The sequence below is a fragment of the Oncorhynchus nerka genome, linkage group LG22, assembly GCF_034236695.1.
Source record: "Oncorhynchus nerka isolate Pitt River linkage group LG22, Oner_Uvic_2.0, whole genome shotgun sequence".
Taxonomy (NCBI): Eukaryota; Metazoa; Chordata; class Actinopteri; order Salmoniformes; family Salmonidae; genus Oncorhynchus; species Oncorhynchus nerka.
Window position 1 is genome coordinate 83,129,056 of NC_088417.1, and position 20,273 is coordinate 83,149,328.

The 20,273-nt window shown below is 40.8% G+C and overlaps 2 protein-coding genes across 8 annotated transcripts in view; one reads left to right on the top strand and one right to left on the bottom strand.

The window, feature by feature from the left end:
• Nucleotides 1–11,614, top strand: part of LOC115105865 (ran-binding protein 3) — a 32,217-nt gene extending 20,603 nt beyond the window's left edge. For 3 of the 5 annotated variants that reach the window (XM_029628312.2, XM_029628313.2, XM_029628314.2), the window contains 8 exons: nt 1,632–2,782; nt 4,032–4,120; nt 9,998–10,080; nt 10,286–10,381; nt 10,782–10,830; nt 11,005–11,042; nt 11,137–11,260; nt 11,355–11,614. In XM_029628312.2, coding sequence (XP_029484172.1) covers nt 1,632–1,678 — 47 coding nt within the window. In that variant the 3' untranslated portion in view covers nt 1,679–2,782; nt 4,032–4,120; nt 9,998–10,080; ... (3 more) ...; nt 11,137–11,260; nt 11,355–11,614. Of the gene's footprint in view, nt 1–1,631; nt 2,783–4,031; nt 4,121–9,997; nt 10,081–10,237; nt 10,382–10,774; nt 10,831–11,004; nt 11,043–11,136; nt 11,261–11,354 lie in introns of all 5 variants that reach the window. The other 2 variants (XM_065007483.1, XM_065007482.1) reach the window with 2 other exon arrangements.
• A 3,334-nt stretch (nt 11,615–14,948) lies between these two features.
• Nucleotides 14,949–19,028, bottom strand: skp2 (S-phase kinase-associated protein 2, E3 ubiquitin protein ligase). 3 transcript variants are annotated; one of them, XM_029628316.2, is made up of 10 exons: nt 18,872–19,028; nt 17,986–18,230; nt 17,736–17,847; nt 17,280–17,423; nt 17,032–17,166; nt 16,821–16,919; nt 16,527–16,654; nt 16,374–16,425; nt 16,117–16,224; nt 14,949–16,025 (listed from the first exon to the last, which is right to left on the bottom strand). In XM_029628316.2, exons 1-10 carry the CDS (start codon nt 18,883–18,885, stop codon nt 15,824–15,826), a joined length of 1,239 nt encoding a protein of 412 aa, XP_029484176.1. In that variant the 5' UTR covers nt 18,886–19,028; the 3' UTR covers nt 14,949–15,823. The 3 variants fall into 3 exon arrangements, with proteins under 3 accessions (XP_029484176.1, XP_064863556.1, XP_029484178.1); XM_065007484.1 differs by lacking the exon at nt 18,872–19,028 and having other exon boundaries at nt 17,986–18,834; XM_029628318.2 differs by lacking the exon at nt 18,872–19,028 and having other exon boundaries at nt 17,736–17,782; nt 17,986–18,068.
• Between the last annotated feature and the right edge of the window lie 1,245 nt (nt 19,029–20,273).

Sequence of the window (20,273 nt, forward strand, 5' to 3'; positions counted from 1 at the left end):
TGTTTACATACACTAAGTTGACAGTGCCTTTAAACAGCTTGGAAAATTCCAGAAAATTATGTCATGGCTTTAGAAGCTTCTGATAGGCTAATTGACATCATTTGAGTCAATTGGAGGTGTACCTGTGGATGTATTTCAAGGCCTACCTTCAAACTCAGTGCCTCTTTGCTTGACAGCATGGGAAAATCAAAAGAAATCAGCCAAGACCTCAGATTTTATTTTTTAGACCTCCACAAGTCTGGTTCATCCTTCGGAGCAATTTCCAAATGCCTGAAGGTACCATGTTTATCTGTACAAACAATAGTACACAAGTATAAACACCATGGGACCACGCAGCCATCATACCGCTCAGGAAGGAGACGCGTTCTGTCTCCTAGTGATGAACGTACTTTGGTGCGAAAAGTGAAAATCAATCCCAGAACAACAACAAAGGACCTTGTGAAGATGCTGGAGGAAACAGATACAAAAGTATCTATATCCACAGTAAAACGAGTCCTATATTGACATAACCTGAAAGGCCACTCGGCAAGGAAGAAGCCACTGCTCCAAAACCGCCATAACAAAGCCAGACTACGGTTTGCAACTGCACATGGAGACAAAGTTTGTACTTTTTGGAGAAATGTTCTCTGGTCTGATGAAACAAAAATAGAACTGTTTGGCCATAATGACCATCGTTATGTTTGGAGGGAAAAGGGGGAGGCTTGCAAGCCAAAGAACACTATCCTAACCGTGAAGCACGGGGGTGGTGGCATCATGTTGTGAGCGTGCTTTGCTGCAGGAGGGACTGTCTACCCGAAACGTTTGACTCAAGTTAAACAATTTAAAGGCAATGCTACCAAATACTAATTGAGTGTATGTAAACTTCTGACCCACTAGAAATATGAGGAAAGAAATAAAAGCTGAAATAAATAATTTTACTATTATTCTGACCTTTCACATTCTTAAAATAAAGTGGTGATTCTACCTGACATAAAACAGGGATATTTTACTAGGATTAAATGTCAGGAATTGTGAAAAACTGAGTTTAAATGTATTTGGCTAAGGTGTACGTAAACTTCCGACTTCAACTGTATATAAAAACATTGTCACAGGAAATAGATGATTTACTGTATGGATCAAATGAGATGGAGGTCATTACCACTAAATAAATGGATATGGAAATTTTAGGTGTGCCGGAGGATATTTTATCCCATCAAGTTGTGGCACAGTTTAAAAAAAAGTTTGGGAACCACTGCACTAGAGATGAGAACTAGGTATTGCTGTTTATCTAAACAATTGTCCACTTGTTATTCCTTGCAACAACCTCTCCTTCAGCCTCCTTGAACTTGTATGTCAACAAGACACCTAAAGAAGCTCAAATTAGCCCCATATCAGCTAACCATGCATAAATCACATTCCAGTGAGGACAACTTATTTCCTCTGGAGCAAAACATGTGTTGTCCCTGTAGAAACTTAGTGGAGACCTACATGACATGAGAATTCATCCTGAACAACCCTTAACATGGCCATTTTGTCATTGTGCATTTACCAGACAAAACACTGTGCTGCAAAACATAAAGCTATTGTATATAAATATTACAATATTTTCACTTACACACGTTCCATAACATGACTGGCTTTCTCCTTTGCAGTGGTTTGTGATTGGATACACAGTAAACCTAGTTTGGATTCTTGGTGACCTGGACCATCTGAACAGAACTTTGGCTGTAATGGAACAGCGGGACAAAACATCAAGAGACAGCTTGCAAGTACTTACTGTCTATTGAGCTACCATGACTGCCTTCTTTTAACAACAACAAAAATATATGATCATTCTATTGCCGTACTTACTTTTGTACTTCACGTTATTGTGGCAGTGTGCAAGGGGAGGGTAAACTGCCAGATTATGACAGAGGGAATCTAGAGGCAATGACTGATAAAAAACAATTGTATTTATTTTTGTTATTTTATTATGCATTTATAATGAATCCAACTGTTCATGCAAGTGCTATTTGTGGCTGAAGCACCCACATTAACCTTATTTTAAATATATTTAGAATATTCCCAAAAGGTTTTGTTCTTCTGTATTTCTTTTATAAGCATTATGTTTTATATGTTGTAAGTGTTTTAAAAACACCTTATGATCAACGTAATGATTTTGAAACCATTTTTGTAGGTCTTTCACTACAAACAGAATATAATAGGTATCTATCTATTTCAACTGTGAAACAAACAAAATAGCTTTATTGTTAGCTGTTTCATTTATACAGTACATTACTGACATAAACAACAATCTCAAGGTTGTGGTACACTCACCTTTTCTACACAGTACTAAATGCATGCCTCTGCCTACCTCTGTAATTGCTACAAATGTGAGAAAACAATTAAATGTTTTTAATGGATTTTAAGTTCTATTACCTAGTGTATTGTCAAAAGCAATTAACTTAAAAGGGTAATCCTGCATAAAAGCAAACATGACTAGCATCTAGTTCATATTCTGATATGTATATATTATATTAATCTGCTTCTGGTAATATCACCATGTTATGTGAGCAGTTATGTCATCGTGATTGATAAAACTGATTTTCTGATACAACTTTTGAGTTTATCATAATTTTTCATGGTTGTTGTTGCTGAGCTGATGTTAAAGGTATCTTGTCCTCTAGTCTAGTAGGCCTGCTTTCATCTATCCAGTGTTTTCAGATCAGTGCAGGTGAAGGAGAGAAGACAAAGGTATCCCACTTTGGACCATGTTTGCCAAATGAATAGCTGCTGATTTTCCTTCATGAACACTGAAGGACTGGTAAGGTTCCATTCATATTGGTCTCATATTTCTAGTGTTTTCAGGTGACAAAGGGAAAGGAGTCTAGGAAAGGAAGCTATTTAGACAACAATGCTCTGGCTCCACCGGTTTCCATTAAACAACACAGACACAAAGTCAGATCCCACAGCCACAAAGTCATAATTGCAACAACAACAAATGTTTTTTTAGTCTTAATTTTTAACGTTAGGCATAAGGTTAGCAGTGCAGTTAAGGTGAGGGTTGATGTTGACTCATATTTTAGGAAGATAAATGGTAGAATTTGGTGGGGTTTTACCGGTAGTCATAATTAATAAATAAATCAAGGTAAAATAAAAAAATAAAATTATGACTTTTTTTATTGGCTGTGGTAACTAGTGACGACAGGCTCCACCCCTAAAAAGCACGTTGTTGTACGTAATGAAATAAGCGTGCGTGCGCATTCCGCAAGCGTGCGTGCTTCAAAGATGGTGTTGTAGCTTGTAGGTCCTTGCAGCTGGGTGCAGTCCACTAGCTGGGTGAGAGTAGGTGTCGCCGTATCTGGATTTGACGATCGTAGTGCATGAGGGACCTAGGTCAAATAGCTAGGACATCAGATTGGATTAACACCGACATTGGCCAACAACTACATTAATGGGGACCAACAACGAATAACTTTTGTTTAATTTATTTAATTTTTCGAATAATTTACAAGAATGACTCCCCGTTCCTTGACAAACTGTGTGTGCCTTGGCATCGAGCTGTCACTAATTTAAATGGGAGCTCACGTCACATCCAGATGGAGATGCAAAGTATTGCATCACAGGCTGAAATTGGTTTTAAACCCGCAAAAGTTGCTGTGGTGACAAAGATGACAAGGCATGAATTCGAGCAGCAAAGATATCGCTTTTCAGAGCTCTCAGAAGAGGACCTAAAACAGCTGGTAAGGGAATGGAAAACGATGTGATATAAGTGGTACTTACTCTCAAACTCCCTCATGTGTTCGTTATTGACAGTAAAACACCCCCATAACAAGTCATCAGCACACACCAGTTTCACTTTCAGTTTAGACATGGAAACCCAGGTGATCCGATAGGTAAATGCTGGTCATAGACAAATATTCACTGAGGATGTCAGATTCCTTTCTCAATGTTGAGTTTTTTATGCTAATCCACAAGGATTCAATGATATTGTTGTGGTGTACTGTCTACAAAAGGTAATGAAGATGTGTAAGTGGCCACATGACCTTTGTGTGTCTCTGTGTTTCTTCTAGGAAAGAGGGGATTGAGGTGTGTGTGGAGAAGAGAGGGGAATATGATGAAGAAACAGTGCGATGAGCAGACGCCATTATCTCGGCAGGGGGCAAGTGTTCCCGTTTTAAGAGATTGAGAATAATAGCTGATCCTTTATGTGGCCGATGTGAAATGGCTAGCTAGTTATCGGTGGTGCGCGCTAATAGTGTTTCAGTTGGTGACGTCACTCGCTCTGAGACCTAGAAGTAGTTGTTCCCCTTGCTCTGCAAGGGCCGCGGCTTTTGTGGAGCGATGGGTAACGATGCTTCGAGGGTGACTGTTGACGTGTGCAGAGCGTCCCTGGTTCGCACCCAGGTCGGGGCGAGGGGACGGACGTAAAGTCTATACTGTTACATTGGTGCCGTGACCCGGATCACTGGTTGCTGAGGAAAAGGAGCAGGTCAAAAGGGGGGTGAGTGTGGCCGATGTGAAATGGCTAGCTAGTTAGCGGTGGTGCACGCTAATAGTGTTTCAGTTGGTGACGTCACTCGCTCTGAGACCTAGAAGTAGTTGTTCCCCTTGCTCTGCAAGGGCCGTGGCTATTGTGGAGCGATGGGTAACGATGCTTCGAGGGTGACTTTTGACGTGTGCAGAGCATCCCTGGTTCGCGCCCAGGGCGAGGGGACGGACGTAAAGTCTATACTGTTACATTTACATGGTCACGTTCCCGCTGAGGGGTAAAAAAAACAATTCAAAATAAATTGCGTTCATACAGTGCTCAGAGAAGGGTCAACTCAATCCATGAATAGGCCAATTTCACCCTGAGACCTTGTTGACCTCCCGTTCCTTCTGTTAGGGCAGGGGTGTCAAAGTCAAATGGACGGAGGGCCAAATAAAAAAATCAGCTACAAGACGAGGGCCGGACTGTTCGAATGTTCATTGAAAATTTTTTAAATGACGCATATAGTCTAGTGAACCTAATTGAACCTACTGAAAACCTAACAAATATATTACAATATGATCAGATAAATAAAGCAATATTTTCTTATGGCTCTGTCAGTAATCTTTAATTTTCAACAGACACAAAAGACAAATTTCCTTTATATAAATATCCCCATAACATGAACATTAAATGAAAGAAACCGGTATTCAAGGCACCATCAGTAGACTATATTTTCTATTTTAGCAAAAGTGGGCTAAATTTACTTCAAAGAAAAACAATAATAGCAATTTTCTATCATCCACTCAACTGAAATATTTTAAAAATATAATTGGATTGAAATACAAAAAAATAAAGTGCAAAATCTATTAATCAAAAACAACACTTTGTTTAAGGAGAAGTAACATGCAGTGAAAACAAATATTAAATTTTAACTTTTAAACTTGAACTGAGTAAAAACTCTAAATATGTGATTGCACAGTAATGTTCACTTGTTTGAGGTTGAGGGTGATACTTGGTGGTGTCCCATCTTTTCCACAAGTTCATCAATGTTCGGGGTAAGGCTCTGAGCTGAAGAAATCCTCAGAATTGAGTGGAGGTGTTCAGCAGTAAGTCGACTTCTGTGTGATGTTTTGTTCAGGTTCATCAAAGAAAACAGTTGTTCACACAGGTATGTGCTGCCAAACATAGACAACGTTTGAGCAGCCTGGATGCGCAGCTGGGGCATTGTGCCGGGGAGGAACGGGCGAACTCCGCAGCACCCACTGCCGCATATTTTGCCCTCAGTGCATCATTGCATTGGAGGTCAATCAACTCCATTTGGAGGTTTGGTGGTGAGCTTTCCACGTCAACAGCAAATGGGTTACCGAGCAGTTCCAACCTGCTTTTTTGTGCTTCAAAGTCAGCAAATCGGCGTCCGAAAGTCAGCGGCAAGCATACCTATTTTATCAGCCAACTGTGTGCTCGGGAACGCACTGGTAGAGAGCTTCTCTTTCATGGTCTGGCAGCTGGGAAAGTGGCTCAAATTTTCTTTCCGCATCTGTCTCCCACAGAGTCAGTTTGGTTTTAAATGCCTTCACTGTACTGTACATATCAGAGATGACACGATCCCGACCCTGCAGCTGCAAGTTTATTGCATTCAGATGACTCGTAATGTCACACAGAAAAGCCATTTCACACAGAAACATTTCGTCTCGGAGTTGTGTTGTGTCTTTCCCTTTGCTGTCCAAGAACAGACAAATCTCCTCACGAAGCTCAAACATCTTTGAAGCACCTTTCCCTGGCTTAGCCATCGCACCTCTGTGTGATAAGGCAAATCACCATGCTCCGTTTCTAACTCCGTCAGAAATGCCTTGAACTGGCGGTGATTCAAACCTTTGGCTCTGATAAAGAACTGGGTGATGATGCTCATTACATGCTCCATTTTCAAGGCTTTACCGCACAACGCTTCCTGGTGTATGATACAATGATAAGCTGTCAGCTCACCTGTCCACACATCGCAGGTGCTCCGTCGGTTGTCAAACCCACGAGTTTTTCCCAAGGCAGCTCCATCTCATTTACACATCTTGACACCTCTTCATACAAATCATGCCCCGTAGTTGTGCCATGCATAGGACGTAAAGCCAAAAACTCCTCTGTCACGCTTAGGTTGGAGTCCACTCCGCGGATGAAAATTGACAACTGGGCAATGTCAGAAATGTCGGTGCTCTCATCCACAGCCAAGGAATATGCAATAAAATCTTTTCCCTTTTTCACAAGCTGCTCTTTTAGATTGATGGACAACTGGTCTACTCTCTCGGCAATGGTGTTTCTGCTCAGACTCACATTTAAAGAGTTGCCTTTTTCTGGGCAAACTTCGTCACAAACTTTAATCATGCAGTTTTTGATGAAATCCCCTCCGTAAATGGCCGGGCTGATTTAGCGATCTCTTCTGCCAAAATAAAACTGGCCTTGACAGCAGCCTGGCCTTGTGATTTGGCTTTTTTGAACAGAGCCTGTCGAGATTTGAGGCCTTTTTTTGCCTTTTGTAGCCTTTGTTCCATGTCCATATTCTTGTTTTTGTCCGCGTGTTTCGTTTCATAATGTCGTCTCAGATTATACTCTTTCAGTACCGCCACACTTTCTCCACACAGAAGACACACAGGTTTTCCAGCTACCTTCGTGAACATATACTCCGACTCCCACCTTGTTTGAAACCCCCGGTTCTCAGTATCCACCTTCCGTTTTGCCATTTTTGATGGGTATCTGAAAGTTAATTTTACTGTGATGCTGACGACTGCTGTGCCAATAAATATTGAAATGAAGCAGCCTACTGCTCGGTGCGTCACCTTTGCATTGTGGGAAATGTAGTATTGGTGCGTGTAAAAGATCTGCGGGCTGCCGGCTTGCTGCGGGCCGGTTCTAATAATAAATCAAGATCATCCCAGGGGCCGTAAAAAACCTTCTTGCGGGCCGGATGTGGCCCGCGGGCCTTGACTCTGACATATGTGTGTTAGGGGATGGGACCATACTACTACTTGTTGCCAGTAAGGTTTTCAATAAAGACCTATCGGTTCTTGGGGTTAACACAGACCCTGAAAGGTAATAACTCCCAACAAAATAAAATGATATGGGTTTGGGCAGGTGGTAAGTTTACTTGCCTGGTAAGGTTCTTAGCTAGTTTAGAAGAGACAGGTTGGGGAATTCATTGTTGTGAATTTCAGCATTTTGTTATAGAATGAGAGGAGATAAATAACTATCTAGTTTGATGAAAAAAGTGCTCATATTACAAGTGTCTTTTTTTCTTCTTTTTTTTTTGTTGCATGAAGGCACTACAGAAACTCCGTCGTGGTCAGTTCAGGTGGGATTTTCCCTTTCACTTCCCTGACCAGAATTCTGCTGTTAGGAAGGCTATGTTTATGTTAGAGGTCGACCGAATATGATTTTTCAATACCGATTATTGGAGGACCAAAAAAAGCTGATCGATTAATCGGCCGATTTAAAAAAAAAAATAATAATAATAATAATTTAAAAAATAATAATAATAAAATGTATTTGTAATAATGACAATTACAACAATACTGAATTAACACTTATTTTAACTTAACATAATACATCAATAAAATCAATTTAGCCTCAAATAAAATGAAACATGTTCAATTTGGTTTAAATAATGCAAAAACAAAGTGTTGGAGAAGAAAGGAAAAGTGCAATATGTGCCATGTAAGAAAGCTTACGTTTAAGTTCCTTGCTCAGAACATGAGAATATATGAAAGCTAGTGGTTCCTTTTAACATGAGTCTTCAATATTCCCAGGTAAGAAGTTTTAGGTTGTAGTTATAGGAATTATAGGACAATTTCTCTCTATACGATTTGTATTTCATATACCTTTTAACTATTGGATGTTCTTATAGGCACTTTAGTATTGCCAGTGTAACAGTATAGCTTCCGTCCCTCTCCTCGCCCCTACCTGGGCTCGAACCAGGAACACATCAACAACAGCCACCCTCAAAGCAGTGTTACCCATCGCTCCACAAAAGCCGCGGCCCTTGCAGAGCAAGGGGAACAACTACTTCAAGGTCTCAGAGCGAGTGACGTTTGAAACGCTATTAGCCCGCACCCCGCTAACTACCTAGCCATTTCACATCAGTTACACCAGCCTAATCTCGGGAGTTGATGGGCTTGAAGTCATAAACAGCTCAATGCTTGATGCACAGTGACGAGCTGCTGGCAAAACTCACGAAAGTGCTGTTTGAATGAATGCTTACGAGCATGCTGGTGCCTACCATCGCTCAGTCAGACTGCTCTATCAAATCATAGACTTAGTTATAACATAATAACACACAGAAATGCGAGCCTTAGGTCATTAATATGGTCGAATCCGGAAACTATCATCTCGAAAACAAGACGTTTATTCTTTTAGTGAAATACGGAACCGTTACGTATTTTATCTAACGGGTGGCATCCATAAGTCTAAATATTCCTGTTACATTGCACAACCTTCAATGTTATGTCATTATTACGTAAAATTCTGGCAAATTAGACGGCCCAAACTGTTGCGTATACACTGACTCTGCGTGCAATGAACGCAAGAGAAGTGACACAATTTCACCTGGTTAATATTGCCTATATCGCCAGACTGGCTAGAATGCTTATGTGTAGACAGGCTGACCTTGGCTCTAGATGATGTGGGAAGGCTTGAGAACTATACAGCCTTTGTACCAGTGTCAAGAAGAGACGGAACAGTTTAGAAAACGCTGACGTCATTTTCAGTTTATAACCTGTGATAAAATGTATCATGGGCAGTACTCACGAGAATAAACGCAGCTGGTTGATTTCAAAGACTGGACTCTGTCCATTTTATACAAATACAATTCTTATGAATTGACAGAGTGTTTAATTTTAATTGGGTATTAAAAACAGAGGAATTTAATTCCTGTAACAGGTACACATTGGAGCAAGACTGTCCTTTTTCGCGAATACGCACCGCATCGATTATATGCAACGCAGGACACGCTAGATAAACTAGTAATATCATCAACCATGTGTAGTTAACTAGTGATTATGATTGATTGATTGATTGTTTTCTATAAGGTAAGTTTAATGCTAGCTAGCAACTTACCTTGGCTTCCTACTGCATTCACGTAACAGGCAGTCTCCTCGTGGAGTGCAATGAGAGGCAGGTGGTTAGAGCATTGGACTAGTTAACTGTAAGGTTGCAAGATTGAATCCCCGAGCTGACAGGGTAAAAATCTGTCATTCTGCCCCTGAACAAGGTAGTAAACCAGCCTAGAGAGGTAGTAAATCAGCCTAGAGCAACACAACCAGGCACACCGCATCACCCTCATGGAGGCCTAGCGCAGTACGGCCCCTCGGCCTCCTATATGTACCTGTATCAGTCTCTGTCTGGGCCCTTGAGACAAATCTAACACTTATTGAATGGACGGTGCACTGTATTGAATGAATAACATGTCTTCTTGACTTACAGCTGTGTGTGTGTGTTCAGTCTGTCGTCATTCATTGACAATTATTTTCATGTAATTTGTCAAAAAGCCCTTCTCTGTCACTTAATCTGTTTCTTTTGATACAGGTGAGGTTTACCGCTTATCCAAGCCCTACATACTCCCTGTCAGGACTGAATGAGATCTTCATTGGGGAATCTCTCTCCTCAAGGTACCCTTGTCGTTCAACCAAGCCATAGCATCATAACCCCCCCCCCCCTAAACATGAATGCCTGTTTTTCTGTTCATCAACCCTACCCCTGCACTACTATCACACCCACCCATCTCGCTATGCACTCATTGGTGGATTTCTGTCCGTGACTCTTAAGGGTGAAGTGTAAATCCTTGAATCCCCATCTCACCCTCTTGCTCAAAAGGGCTTCCTACTATGAGATCTCTTTGGACGACGGACCGTGGGAGAAGCAAAAGAGCTCTGGCCTCAGCATCTGCACAGGGACCGGATCTAAAGCCTGGTAGACATTTTACATGTACATTTTAGTCATTTAGTAGACCCTCTTATCCAGAGCGACTTAGTTAGTGCATTCATCTTAAGATAGCTACAGGTGTGGGACACAACCACATCACAGTCATCCTAAGTACTTTTTCCCCCTCAATTATATAGTTAAAGACAAGTGCAAGTGTTAGTTCCCTCTTTTTATACATAGCGCCAACACATACCTCTATTTCTTTGCTGATACTGTAAGAGCCCTATCAATGCTGCGTCTCATTCATGGATGTTCTAAAATCTCTATCAATAAAAACTGTGATTGACAGCACAGCCTTTAGTGGTCCTCCAGGGCTTGAATGTTAGCTTCATGGAATGTGAGCTTAATGAGAATCATTCTTGTTTGTGTCCTCATCTACAGGTCATAGAATATTAACAAACTGGTTGAACAGGCTGTGGACGATGTCCTAAGGATAGGTATGTGGACTCCAACCTTTCCTCATGAACAGCAATGATCATGTGGATTTATTTTGTTGTTAAATCTGTCAAATGTCTCAATTTCCAGCTGTAATTCCAATCAATGATTTTGGAGAACCTGTATAGTACACTGATAATTCAATCACTGTCCTGCCCTTATCTTTTTCTCCCCAGGAAAGGCACAAATGGGTCTTGATATTCAACTGAGAAAGGTGAGTTCCAAAATATGTACAGCTGAATGTGTTGTATGAATGGATAGATGCTTAAGGAAAATTTGTATACATGAATCTCATTGTCTTTTGTCAGGGACTGATGAATACAACGCGTCTCTGGTGTTTGGTCCAGAGGAAGGCTAAATGTTCTTCAGCATCAGAGAGCCCATTGTCAACAGAGTATTCTCCAGCAGTCGCCAAAGAGGTTTTGCCAACAGGTCAGTTTATCTACAGTACCCATTCATTTTTGTCTTGCAGTGGGGTTTGATGTACAAGATCACACTTTAAAGTATTTTTGCTTTTGCTCTTCAGGGTGTGTGTACGCTCAAGGTGCTTGGACTCGTGCATGGTGGTGGATGGCGGGACTTATTTTGAGTTCAACGATGGTGCCATAGCAACAATCACCATTAACGAGGAGGACCAGCTCCTGACTGTGCTCCTTGAAAACGGACTGACCGGCCAACCATCCTTAGAGTTCACACAAGACCCTCAGCAGCAGTGATCTATAAAGGGAGTTGGAACTAGTCTCTTATTAGGACCTGTGACCTTCAAAATAAACTTGTCACATCTGCCATGTTCTACCATTGAGTTTACTTAAGCATGATTTAATTGGTTTACATGAGACATTCTGTGAGTCGTTTGACCTTACCTCGGACATTTACCGTTGCTAAACGCTACCCCATCAATCCTCTCCACTCATTGGAATATTAGGCCAAACTGAAGGACAGAGCGGAACCCACAACGATGGTTGACTTACAGGGCTTTTTCCCCCTGGAAAAGTAGTGCGTTTACTGCCCAGAGATTGCCATGTTAAATACTTACTTTTACAACCGAGGATGAGGTACATTTCATAGTTTCTGAAACACATGACATTACCTGACTGAAGAGGATTTTAAGCATAGTTTGCAATTATATTAGTCGGTTAAGTACCAATTCCTATTAGAAAGAATGTTGATAGTGAGTTGACTGCACAAAAGCTTATAGTTGGTATTGGTGGAATAATTGCAATTAGAGGTCGGCATTTCTGGATGCTGATTACATTGCAATTCACGTGGAAACTGCGTGGCAGGCTGACCACCTGTTACACGAGTGCAGCAAGGAGTAAAGGTAAGTTTCTAGCTAGCATTAAACTTACATTAAACAATCTTAACACAATCACTAGTTAACTACACATGGTTGATGATATTACTAGTTTAACTAGCTTGTCCTGCGTTGCATATAATCAATGCGGTGGCTGTTAATTTATCGAATCACATCCTACTTCAACCTCGTCAAACGGGTCAATTAACAAAAGCGCATTGCCGGGAAAAAACTGCACACGTAACGTAAACTCACCCAATTCCGTACAAATGTGCGCAACCGCAACATTCAAACGAGGCTACAAAGAAAACTAATGGGACTGTGTTGAGGTCAAAATTGGGTGTGTGAACATGGTTTCTATTCAAGCGTTGATCGACATGGTAATGGCTCTATGGTATTGGAGAAAAGTTGAAAAAAACGGACCCTCCTTTACATCGTGACGTGTCATGTCGTAACGTACAGCACGCATAAAGCAACTATTTCTGTCTTACAATCTCACTCCACCAGGTGTAGCACTTCTATCATCCTTTAAAAACAAGAAATTGACAGTGACGAGGGTAAGGGGGATACCTAGTCATTTTTTTTGCGTCATCATTGCATGCGATCATCATTTTCAAAGCCGCTGTTTACTTCTAAGATCACTTTAGCACCGCCCTAAAAACCCGATTCAAATTCGATACAAACCTTCAAATAGGTATGTAATGACACATTATATAAACTCTTTGTAGTGTTTTATTTACATTTTAGAGGTGATAAGGTGGACAGATCGAGTGAAAAAAAGCAAATTTCCCACACATCTGTCCTCACTATTACGCATTAGTTTCGCTTCCCCACCCCCCCATTTTTAAAAACACCTGACAGGGCTCATTGCCTGCTTGAATTATGCAGAAAAGGGCAGCGTTTAGGTCATGAAATTGATTATTTTAGAAAGGGGAGAAATTGTGCTTTACAATGGTATTGACATTACAGTTTATCTGGAAGTATTACGTTTTTGGGGCGCTAAAATAAGGGAAGTTGTACGGACCAAGGCGATGTATGAGTTTACGTTATCTAACCATAAACATCAATGGCTTTCTTAAAATCAATACACAGAAGTATATATTTTTGAAACCTGCATATTTAGTTAAAATTCATGCTAGCAGGCAATATTAACTAGGGAAATTGTGTCACTTCTCTTGCGTTCAGTGCAGAGTCGGGGAAAATGCATCAATTTGGGCCGCCTGGCTCGTTGCAAACTAATTTGCCAGAATTATGACATAATATTGAATGTTGTGCAATGTAACAGCAATATTTAGACTTAGGGTTGCCACCCTTTCGTTAAAATACGGAACGGTTCCGTGTTTCACTGAAAGAATGAACGTTTTGTTTTCAAAATAGTTTCCAGATTTGACCATATTAATGACCCAAGGCTCATATGTTTTTATTATAATTAAGTCTGATTTGATAGATAATCCTGACTGAGCGATGGTGGGCAACAGCACGCTCGTAAGCATTTATTCAAACAGCACTTTACTGTGTTTTGCCATCAGCTCTTAGCATTGCTTGAAGCACAGCGCTGTTTGACTTCAAGCCTATCAACTCCCGAGATTAGGCTGGTAATACTAAAGTGCCTATAAGAACATCTAATAGTCAAAGGTATATGAAATACAAATGGAAGAGAAAGTCGGTCATAATTCCTATAATAACTACAACCTAAAACTTCTTACCTGGGAATATTGAACCACCAGCTTTCATGTTCTGAGCAAGGAACTTAAACGTTAGCTTTTTTACATGGCACATATTGCACTTTCAACACTATTTTTGCATTATTTAAACCAAATTGAGCAGGTTTCATTATTTAGGAGACTAAATAGATTTTATTAGTGTTCATTCGTTCAGTATTGTTGTAATTGTCATTACAAATACATAAATCAGCCTATTAATTGGTATCAGCTTTTTTGATCCAATAATCAGTATCGGTGTTAAAATCATAATCAGTCGACCTAATTACAGTACATTCAATTTTGCTGATTTCAACAACATTATTGAGCAGCTTGGCTTTAACCAGACTAGAGAACAATATGAAACTGAAGGCATTGTATTGGACCGAAAAGGCCAGGGCCTCATCAAAACAGAATGTGCCTGGACCAATCTGACACTTTAGGAAACAGAGTTAAATATAGTTTGTTCCAGCCTTCACCATGGGGTCTTTTGGTAAACATCCTGGAGTTAACAGGAATGGTTATTTATAATTCAGTGTAATAAGATGAATATGCCAAAGGGGGCAATGTAACTAAATCCCTATTGTGTTGTGAATTCTTCCATGTTTACTATGTGGAACCACAAAGTAGTCCATATTTCTACAGCTGAAGTGACATAACTGATGTGTATGCTCCTTATGGTGCCAGGTCCTGAAACTACGACACAGGAGGCATGTCTGATTATTAAATGGTGTGAAAACAAAGTTGGCAAATCAACTCATGATCACAACTTTAAATAAAAGATTTATTTACATAAAATTGGCAAGTTTCACATTTTAGTATTTAACATAGTAAATCTTATTTTTTAAACGCATGAATAGAAAAAAAAGTTTCTCAAACAAATGTGAGCACGAACAGGAAACATACCAAACATGGCACCGATACATAGCTACTGCCCCCTTGTGGCGAATGCTACCATTTACTACATAGGTGTAGTGCACATTCTCATATCGTACCTAATTTAGGGACAAGATTAAAATGTTAATTTCCATGCCAACGACTCTATTTTATGTTAGAGCCGCCTCAGCTTTCATTCAGTCAAAACGGACGTAGAGCTGGATTTAAAGTATAATACGAACAGCGTGGCTTCATTGATTTCTTATTGTCTCCAACTTAAAAAATACAAAACAAAATATATCAAGTAAATGACATAATTGTTCATTTGAATTTGTATTTTATAAAACACTGCATCATGGAGGGAAAGATGTCAACTGCTAGTGGCAGAGCACCTATGCATTAGTCTAACAGACCAATGTTCCTAGCTCGTCTTTCTGGCAAACCCGCCTTACAGTTGATAGACCTGAACTGAAATTAACTTTACTATATCCAGCTAATGAAACGTTACAGAACGAACCAACATTATCAAGATTTTTTTTGTTTGGCTAGCTTTACTACAGACATTTTTTCCAACAGATCTGTCTTTGGAATGTTCGAAAGTCAAGATATTGGACAGATCATAGGACCCTGATAACGTATCCTATAAATCAGAATGTATTATTATAGCAAGTAAAAAATAAAAGGCATTTCCCTTACGACTACACGCTCAGTCTTCAACATTATCAGGGTTAAATTGTCTAAAACAGGTACCCCTTTAAAATCTTTAAAATTCAGTTGCATGTTATTCAAGTAAGATTACTGTGGAGAAATGCAATCTACCAACATTTAGAATTCCCACTACTGTGCATATGAAGGCCATGTCCTATTACTGACCTTAGAGTAACTTTGAACCAATGCCCACCATTATAAAAACAAAGTGTTGCCAAAAACACAACAAAACAGAATTCTTCATCAGCAGTGAAAACAATTGGTGTCAGTGTACCACAAATTGTGTACGGCTCAAATTAATGTGCATACACACAATGGCAGACACAAAAAAATAGCTTACATTCCCTGTATAGAATGACCGCATCAGACAGAAATAAGTTATGACAGGTTAGTGACAGCGTTAGGAAGGCGTTGTGACTAGGACCTGAACACCAGTCGACAGGTCATACCCCACATGGCACGGTCCCGCCGGGTGGCCTCGGTGGGACGGGCCACGCCAGAGAATGGCCGGGTGTTGATTTGGAGACGGGGCAAACTTTTACTCAGGATTGGCAGGTAAGTGTCCTGGACCAGCCCGTACACCTCTAACGTCTGCAGCTCTGGAAACTTCTCAAAGTCACTGAAATAAACAGGTTTAGTTAGTACTGCACAAATGCAGCTAACATTTGCAGCATTCCTGTTATCACATTAAAAAAATAAGTGTGATTTACGCTAAGGCAGCAGGGTGGATCTGGTAGCAACGGCTCAACGCTAAGTGTCTAAGAGACTGCAGCTGTTGCAGGATGGGGAAACTTGAGGTAGTCATCAGAACACTGTCACTGTAACACAAACACAGTCAGTTATCATAATGAGATTATGGGATAGAACACAGTAGTTGCACAGTATCCATGTCAAATCACATCAGTCAAAGCAATCATCTGGATCCACAGTTCAGCCCAGGTCATGACCTGCATTAGGAATTCTTCACCTTAAATCCAGATTTACAAGGTGAGGACATCTCTCCACCAAGTCTTTCAGATCTGAAAAGAGGCCATTGGTAAGTTTAACATCAATAGATATATGTAAACATTCAATACAAATATGGGCAGAGGGAAATGTTCAAAGCCTCAGGCTTCCTCACCTCCCATAGTAAGGTTCTGTCTGTAGCCACTAAGGTTGAGCTGAGTGATATTGGAGGGGATGTTACTGACAACAGCCTTCACATGATCAGTACTGAAGTCACACCATGACAAGTTCAGCTCTTCAAGCCTTGGTGTAGGAATGGAAAAGGGACATTTCTGCATTAGTTTACCAATGCACAGATGGTTTAAACAGCGAGTTAAATACAATGATTATGCTGTCATTCAGAAATAGACATAAGACTTCAAAACAGTCGAACAAAACAGAAATACAATTTGACAGACCCCAAGCTTACCGTGAGCAGGATTTGAGCATCTCACCAAGCGAGTCGGGTGAGAAGCCAGAGCAGCCACACAGGTTGAGCCGTACCAGCTCAGTATTCTGGGATAGGGACCTGTAGAGTAACAATGTTAAGAATCGTGCCGAATGTTGTCTAAAATGGCTTGTAACATTTACACTACATCACTTGACAGATCATTGCAACAGAGAATGTCTTCTTTACTCACTGAATGACCCAGTCAGAAAGCTCCAGTCCCTCCAGGCTTAGATTCTCTAGTCGCCTGCAGCGGGAGATGATGTCATCTAGAAACGGGGTTGAGACCGTGCAGCTGGAGAGATCCATGTGCTGGACACGCAGGTGTCTGAAAAAAAAGGGACATACAGCACCACAACCTAAGTTGTCTGGGTTCACCTTCAACAGTTGGAAAAGAAAGCTCTGTATCCCCATAATAGGCATGTATGTATGAGGACTCACTGTGTGTGGGTGAAATGTGGTTCTCCAATGCAGGTACAGGGGCAGCGCAGTCCCAGTACTCCAGCCATAAGCACCTGCCCAAGAGCTTGATCCAGCTGGGGGTTCCCTACAAGATCCACACTATGCCACAGAGACTCATCAAACCTGACAGGCACAAAGGCATGCATTGACTTAATGACAGGTTTTGTTGACCCATTTGAATGTGTTAGGAGATATCTGAGTGCGATATCTAATATGCAGAAATACTGCAATGTAGTAATACATTTGAGTCATTTAGCAGATGCTCTTATCCAGAGCAACTTACAGTAGTGAGTGCATACATATTTTATACTTTTTCATACTGGTCCACCATAGGAATCGAACCCACAACCCTGGCATTGCAAGCACCATGTTCTACCAACTGAGCCCCACGGGACAAAGTACTTTATGAGCATGATTAAATTGTCGCAGACTTACGCCAAGCGATGCCAACGCTTGCAGACCCGGGACATCCGGAGGAGGTCCTGCAGGGGAAGGCAGGAAAGGATTCCCAACAGTAACTCATCTGGTAGTGTGTCCCAGGACAAGCCTATCATAAAAACATAATCAATAACTCAAAAAAAGTGTGACTTCTCTGAAACATAATTCCAGATATATTTCTACAAGTAGTAAGCAAGTGTCCTTCTGAGCTTATTGGATTCCTTCCAACATGTATATCTATACACACCTGAGAACTCCCTCCTTTTCCTTGGTCGCCTGGCAAGCACAAACTGGTTCTCCTCATTCTCTTTGCCCTTGCAGACAACCCGCTGCTTGTGAGGTGGTGACCACTGGTGAATGAGCTCGTGAGGGGTGTTCTCTGTGTCCAGACCGTCTCCGATGCGTTCTCTTTTTTTCCGTTTGCTCTTCTGGGATATGGACAGCATTGATCCCTCCAAATACTCATTCAGGCAGGGCAACTCCTGTAGGGGCCTAGTACAAAAAAGGGGGACAATCGTTGTGTGTGTGTACGCATGTTGTATTACCTGGGATGTAACGACTGATGTAGTTTTTAAAAAAACTATTTTAATTCCCATCCTTACATGAAGTAAGAATTAGCAAGCCAAATTAGGTAACGTTAGCTAGTTACAATGGATGGCCCGCCATAATGTTTGCAGGCGTTCCATTTTAGTAATCTCCAAAAAGATCGCGCCATATCACACCAACAAAGAAGCGTTTAAATAGATAGGTATGGATGCAATACAAATAATACATTAGCTGGCGTTCCTACTACCTAGCAATAAAAAGTGTTTTCTGTATAAATGATCGAATGCTGACGTGCTAGCCACCTCCTTGTGTTGGGCGCGCGCGGTTTCGATTGCTCTGTCTGCCAATGCATTTGTGGTATTATTTGCTCGAACAGTACTTGTGTTCTCATCATCGTAATTAAAAATCAAATTACCATTTTAATTTGAGGCTTGCATAGCACGACGAATCGACCGAATATGACTAGTAATAATATGTTGGGTAAATTCAAGCTGGAACCATCCGCACTGCATTTTAGAACGCTTCCACCCACACCATGCAATCAATAGCTTAAAAATCTAAAAATGGTTGTGAATTTTAAAACATACCCTTCGTGTGACATCTGCCCGGGTATTTGCTGAAATAGGAAACCTAAAAATCCGTGTTAGAAATCAATAGAAAATAAGTAACCAGACAACTTTACTCCTCTGAACCGAAACCAGACTGTTTAAACCTCACGCGTGATCGCCCGCCCTCAGCTCTGCAGCGTGCTGTGATTGGCTGAAAATCTTCGTGCAAGAGGAAGTGACGCAAACGTCCTCTTGAACAAATCTTATTTTTAATGTTTGAAGATTCGATTAACTGTCCCGGGTTGCCCCGATGGTAGGAGTTTTTTTCGGGTGAAAATTATTGAATTTGTTTTGGAACACTGGGCTGCCTCCCAGGCGTAAACCAGGTGCCCCACTCTGGCCGACGGCGAAATCGTCTCAAACCAAAAGTGACGTACTTTAAGCACATGGAGTAATGAGTACGATTCAGTGTTTTCAAATGCAAAAGTGATTGCTTTTGATACAATTACTTTACCTGCCTTTCCACTGAAAACGAATTTGAAAAGTCGAACATATAATTGTACTGAAAAGATATGTATGTTTCTGAACGATGCACCATATTGCCTTGTTGATAACGTTATCGAGAGGCGCAGATTACGGTTCGATTTGAGAAGATCACTCCTCTCATCACCGCTTTGCCGTCACGTCACGGCCCATACACCGGTCCACCGGCGTTTAATTTTAATTGAACAACTCATTTTTTTTAATGAGACTGCTAAGGAACAAGAGCTCACGGGGTTCATATCATAGAGATAGATAGAGGACTCTGGTACCCAAAAGCCTATTTTAGCATGAACAGCGCCATTGATGACTTGTAGCATAAGTATTTCTGGAAGTAGTCAATAGGGTTACCCCCAGGTCACCAGGAGGGAGCTAACGTTCCATAACTGCAGGTGGCAATAAATCGCCAACCACGGCTTTATACCTGTTAAAACAACATACTCCAGACACTTTTATTGGTTAAAGAGTCTAGCAACAAATTCAGCTCCTTTTCCTGCCTTTGGGGAGTATTGACATGGGGTTTATATCTATGATTTGTATAGCATTTAATTCTGCAGCAAACGAAAGTAGTAAATACTTTCTTAACACTTTTTTTCTTAAAACTGCATTGTTGGTTAAGGGTTAAGGGCTTGTTAGCATTTCCTGTTGTGTTTAGTTCAAAGAAATCACCCCAGCCAGTGGTACAAGTTGAGCGTTATTTATTATCTGTGATTAAATAGGAAACAGCACGTTAGATGTGCATGGTTTAATGATGTTGATGGTAAAATCCCTTGTATCACATTTTCATACTGGGGAGTTCGCGATCTCCCCCTATCTGCAGGCGGGGCAAATAACACGCTTTATTGTAATCGGAATTGAACCAACCAATAAGAGAGCTTGAACATTATAAATATTTATTTAG

Excerpts from the sequence above, each read along its gene's own strand:
- skp2 (XM_065007484.1), bottom strand. The coding sequence starts at position 18,334 with ATGGGAATTAAAATAGTTTTTTTAAAAACTACATCAGTCGTTACATCC. Across the intron at positions 17,848-17,985 it reads GAAAAGGAGGGAGTTCTCAG|GCTTGTCCTGGGACACACTA; the intron begins GTGTGTATAGAT and ends TTTTTATGATAG. Across the intron at positions 16,426-16,526 it reads ACAGAACCTTACTATGGGAG|ATCTGAAAGACTTGGTGGAG; the intron begins GTGAGGAAGCCT and ends GCCTCTTTTCAG.